This window comes from Colobus angolensis, unplaced genomic scaffold (assembly GCF_000951035.1).
Source record: "Colobus angolensis palliatus isolate OR3802 unplaced genomic scaffold, Cang.pa_1.0 Scaffold170, whole genome shotgun sequence".
Lineage (NCBI taxonomy): Eukaryota > Metazoa > Chordata > Mammalia > Primates > Cercopithecidae > Colobus > Colobus angolensis.
The window spans coordinates 2,922,367-2,927,084 of NW_012114822.1; the positions used below are offsets into that span (position 1 = coordinate 2,922,367).

At 60.0% G+C, this 4,718-nt stretch overlaps 1 protein-coding gene across 1 annotated transcript in view; it reads left to right on the top strand.

Annotated features, from left to right (window-relative positions):
• The first annotated feature begins 511 nt into the window (after window positions 1-511).
• GPR153 (G protein-coupled receptor 153) overlaps window positions 512-4,718 on the top strand; it is a 7,485-nt gene continuing 3,278 nt past the window's right edge. The window contains exons 1-5 of the mRNA XM_011938310.1: window positions 512-867; window positions 1,271-1,700; window positions 3,126-3,318; window positions 4,026-4,210; window positions 4,647-4,718. Of these exons, the coding sequence (XP_011793700.1) occupies window positions 512-867; window positions 1,271-1,700; window positions 3,126-3,318; window positions 4,026-4,210; window positions 4,647-4,718 (1,236 nt within the window). The remainder of the gene's footprint in view (window positions 868-1,270; window positions 1,701-3,125; window positions 3,319-4,025; window positions 4,211-4,646) is intronic.

The following is a 4,718-nucleotide window of genomic DNA, read 5'->3' on the forward strand; positions in this document are numbered from 1 at the left end:
GAGCCAAGATCTTGCCATTGCACTCCAGCCTGGGTGACAGAGCAAGATTCTGTCTCAAAAAAAAAAGTAGCCAGGCATGGCAGTGTACCCCTGTGGTCCCAGCTACTCGGAAGGCTGAGTCACCTGAGCCCAGGAGTTCCGTGCCACAGTGAGCTATGATCTCACCACTGCACTCCAGCCTGGGTGATAAAACAAGACCTCATTTCTAAAAAAATAGTCTTACCTCTTAATACTATTAGAATGGCAATTAAATCTCAACACAAGTTTTAATTAAATTTCAACATGAGTTTTGCAGGGGACATTCAAAGTGTAGTGCTCGCCATCTCCCATCCCAAGTACCCAAGGGCTACAATGCTGTCGCCAGAGCAGAAGTCACTGAGTGCCCATTGCCACCCCCCACAGATGCTCGTGGTCCCCAGCATCCCTGAGCCGCCAGGAGTGAGGGCTGCTGCTCCCCGAGACCTGGCTCCAAGGAGGATGCCACAGCCGCCTGTCAGCTCCGGTCTGCACCATGAGTGATGAGCGGCGGCTGCCTGGCAGTGCAGTGGGCTGGCTGGCATGTGGGGGCCTCTCCCTGCTGGCCAATGCCTGGGGCATCCTCAGCGTTGGCGCCAAGCAGAAGAAGTGGAAGCCCCTGGAGTTCCTGCTGTGTGCGCTTGCGGCCACCCACATGCTCAACGTGGCGGTGCCCATTGCCACCTACTCTGTGGTGCAGCTGCGGCGGCAGCGCCCCGACTTCGAGTGGAATGAGGGTCTCTGCAAGGTCTTCGTGTCCACCTTCTACACCCTCACCCTGGCCACCTGTTTCTCCGTCACTTCCCTCTCCTACCACCGCATGTGGATGGTCTGCTGGCCCGTCAACTACCGGTGAGCACGTGAAGCTCTGGGGTTCCTGGGGTTCCATGCGGGCATGAAAACAAAGACATATCCGGCGTGCCCATGTGCACATAGGAGCGGCCACACGTGTGGCACGCTGGAGGGCAGGCAGGCTCAGGAGGGGCCGCTGTAAGCTGCTGGGGGCACACACGTAGCTTCGCATGGGTAGACACAAGCAGCCCATACAGAATGCTTGGAAGAGGGACGTGTGACAGTGTTCACAGTATCTCCTATGCAAGGAACAAGGCCTCACCACACTGGCTGTGCCAGGACTATGATGTACCGGGGAGCGTGGGGTGCCTGGGTGGTGAGGATCCCCTACAGGTCCCCAGAGGCCTGGGGAGGCCCCTGTGGGTGACGCCAGATCCCTCTGTTCCACCCTGCCCCATGCCAGGCTAAGCAATGCCAAGAAGCAGGCGGTGCACACTGTCATGGGTATCTGGATGGTGTCCTTCATCCTGTCGGCCCTGCCTGCCGTTGGCTGGCACGACACCAGCGAGCGCTTCTACACCCATGGCTGCCGCTTCATCGTGGCTGAGATCGGCCTGGGCTTCGGTGTCTGCTTCCTGCTGCTGGTGGGCGGTAGCGTGACCGTGGGTGTGGTCTGCACAGCCATCGCCCTCTTCCAGACGCTGGCCGTGCAGGTGGGGCGCCGGGCCGACCACCGCGCCTTCACTGTGCCCACCATCGTGGTGGAGGACGCACAGGGCAAGCGGCGCTCCTCCATCGATGGCTCGGAGCCCGCCAAAACCTCTCTGCAGATCACGGGCCTCGTGGCCACCATTGTCTTCATCTACGACTGCCTCATGGGCTTCCCTGTGCTGGTGGGTGACAGCGTCGGGCAGGGGAGCCTGTCTCTGGGACAGCCCTGGGACTGCTCATACTCCAGGCATCAGGTGGTTGAGTCCTCAGACCCAGTCCTTTGAGATGGGCTTGATCATTGTCCCCATTTTCCAGATTTGGAAACCGAGGTTCAGAGAGGTGCATAGACCTGCCTAGAGTCAGGGCAGCCTGGTGGGACTCGAGCCCACATCTGGCAACTGCAGGGCCCAGGGCCTTCCTGCCACAGTGAAGAAGAGTTTGCTCCCCTCACCCAAGGCCTGTTTTTTTGTTTTTGTTTTATTTTATTTATTTACTTATTTTTTTGAGACAGAGTTTTGCTCTTGTTGCCCAGGCTGTGGCAGCTTCAGAGTCGGAGCCTTGATCAGGAGGCAGCCCCCACTGCCCCACCCTCAGCAGTCCTGGTTCCCCCCAGCTAAGGGTCTTCATGTGTACAGTGGGGCCTGGCGGCCCGGCCCTGTGCAGATGGAGGGCAAGGGCTTCGTGAAACAGCAGAGGCCCACGAGGCACCTCGGGAGCAGAGTGGGGGCAGTGTGGGGGAGGGGCGGGCTGGGAGGGAATTGGAGCCATCCCCGCTTCTCTTAAGGACAGGGAAGAGGGTACAGCTTGTGGGGCTACTCCATGCTGCTGTTATAAAGTGTCCAGAATCTTCACCCTCTAGAGCATGGGCTGTTCTTAGCCCATTTTCCAGATGAAGACACTGAACCCCAAAGAGGTTTAGCAGCTTTCTGAGGGTCACGTGGCCCACAAATGACAGAACCAACATCCCCACATCATCCACACTTTCACTCTTTTGTGGCAGTCACTTAAGTATCGCTCTTTGGGACAGAGCAATGAGGTCTCTCCTGGGAGAGGAGGAATGCAGGGTCCCTGGGTGGGGACCCAAAAGCAGGGTCAGGGCCAAGGAGGCCACTGGCTGGGAAGCGGGGGCAGAATCTTGAATAGGCTTGAAACCTGGTTCTCTAAGCCTCAGTTTCCTCATCTCAAAGGGGGTGGTAGCCAGGCACAGTGATTCATACCTGTAATCCCAGCACTTCAGGAGGCCGAGGCAGGAGGATCGCGAGGCTGCAGTGAGCCGTGATTGAGCCACTGCACTCCAGCCTGGGTGATAGTGAGACTCTGTCTCAAAACAAAGCGGGGAGGAGGTGGTAATCCATGCCCCGCTTCTCTCCATAGGCAGCCAGGAGGGAGACAGAGCAGGGCCACACATTGCTGCCCAGCGGCCAGGTAGCTCCCGGAGGGCGGGGCCTCCCACTGCCAAGCTCGAGCCCTTTCCTCCCGAAAGGCGCCTTCTCCTTGGCAGGTACCCACCTGTCAGACCTGCCGTACACATGGGGAGACCGAGACTCGGGGAGCTTGTGTGATGGGGGGGGGTCCTGCAGGTGCCAGGCTGAGCCCTGTGCCCACAGGTGGTGAGCTTCAGCAGCCTGCGGGCCGACGCCTCAGCTCCCTGGATGGCGCTTTGCGTGCTGTGGTGCTCCGTGGCCCAGGCCCTGCTGCTGCCTGTGTTCCTCTGGGCCTGCGACCGCTACCGGGCCGACCTCAAGGCTGTCCGGGAGAAGTGCATGGCCCTCATGGCCAATGACGAGGAGTCAGACGACGGTGAGGATGGCCTAAGAGTGGCCCTGGGGAGAGAGGTGTCTGGGAGAGGTCACTGGGGTTGGCAAGAAAACGGCTGTCAGGCAACTCCCCTAAGGTGACTTCATTCTCAACCACCAGACACCCCCTGTGTCACTCCCAAAAGTACTTGAATGTCCAAGGGACCCAAGCCAGGTTCCCACAGGGCACTCTCCTATCTGGCTTGGCTGCCCTAGGTTCCAAGTAGTGGGATGTTCTGGTTAACAGAGAGCAGGGTAGACATGTCTGCAAGTGCTCCAGCGGAGCTCCTGGGCTTACCCCCAACCTCAGGGATCCCCAGCAAGCTGCCCTGGGGGCTCCTGCAGACCCAGGTCCTGTCTGCATACCATTATCAGCAATACCATGACCCTCTGCCCAGCCCTTGTTCTGTCCAGGCACTGCCAGCCCTTTGTGTGTGTGATTTAGTCCTCCCAAGGTCACCTCAGGTCCCACCCCATGTCCTAGATAAGGAAGCAGTCTCCGTGAGTGAGCTCCCTGCCCAGTCTCACAGCTAAAGGGTGGCATATTTGGGATTTGAACCCAGAACCCCTCTGCTTCCCTTTTCAGCTAACCAGCCCCCACCTTGTATATGTCTGTTGGGTCAGGGGGTCCCTGAGATTCCCTCCCAGATGCCCCCAAGTTTCCATGGCCCTAAGGCTCTGCCTGCCCCACCACCCCCCGCCACCCTACAGAGACCAGCCTGGAAGGTGGCGTCTCCCCGGATCTGGTGTTGGAGCGCTCCCTGGACTATGGCTATGGAGGTGACTTCGTGGCCCTAGATAGGATGGCCAAGTATGAGATCTCTGCCCTGGAGGGGGGCCTGCCCCAGCTCTACCCGCTGCGGCCCCTGCAGGAGGACAAGATGCAGTACCTGCAGGTGAGCACAGGGCTGGGGAAGAGGCCGCACCTGCGGGTGGCGGGGTGTCCTGACCTCCCTGAAGCCTCTCCACTCGGAGCCCATCTCACGCCTTCTGCAGTTGCAGGGGTGGCTGTCACCATCCAATGACATGCTGGCCAAAGGTCACACAGCCTGTGTGGGTGGGCCCCAACCGCCACCCCCATGGTCCCTGTCACCTGAATTATCTACTGCCGGCTCAGTGTCCTCAAGGAGCGCCCTCCCCAACCCACCCCAGCTATCTGGCACAGCCTTGCGGCTGGGAGAGACTGCGCCAAACCTCACGGCTCCCAGCCAGGCTGCCCCGGCGCACAGCCTGATCCCTGACCCATGGAAGGCCCTTCCCCGGGGTGGAGAAGGGTTTGTCCCCGTTTTCCAGGAGGGCAGCTCGGGGTAAAAGCCAGCCGCGTCCTGACAGGTCCCACCCACGCGGCGCTTCTCCCACGACGACGCGGACGTGTGGGCCGCCGTCCCGCTGCCCGCCTTCCTG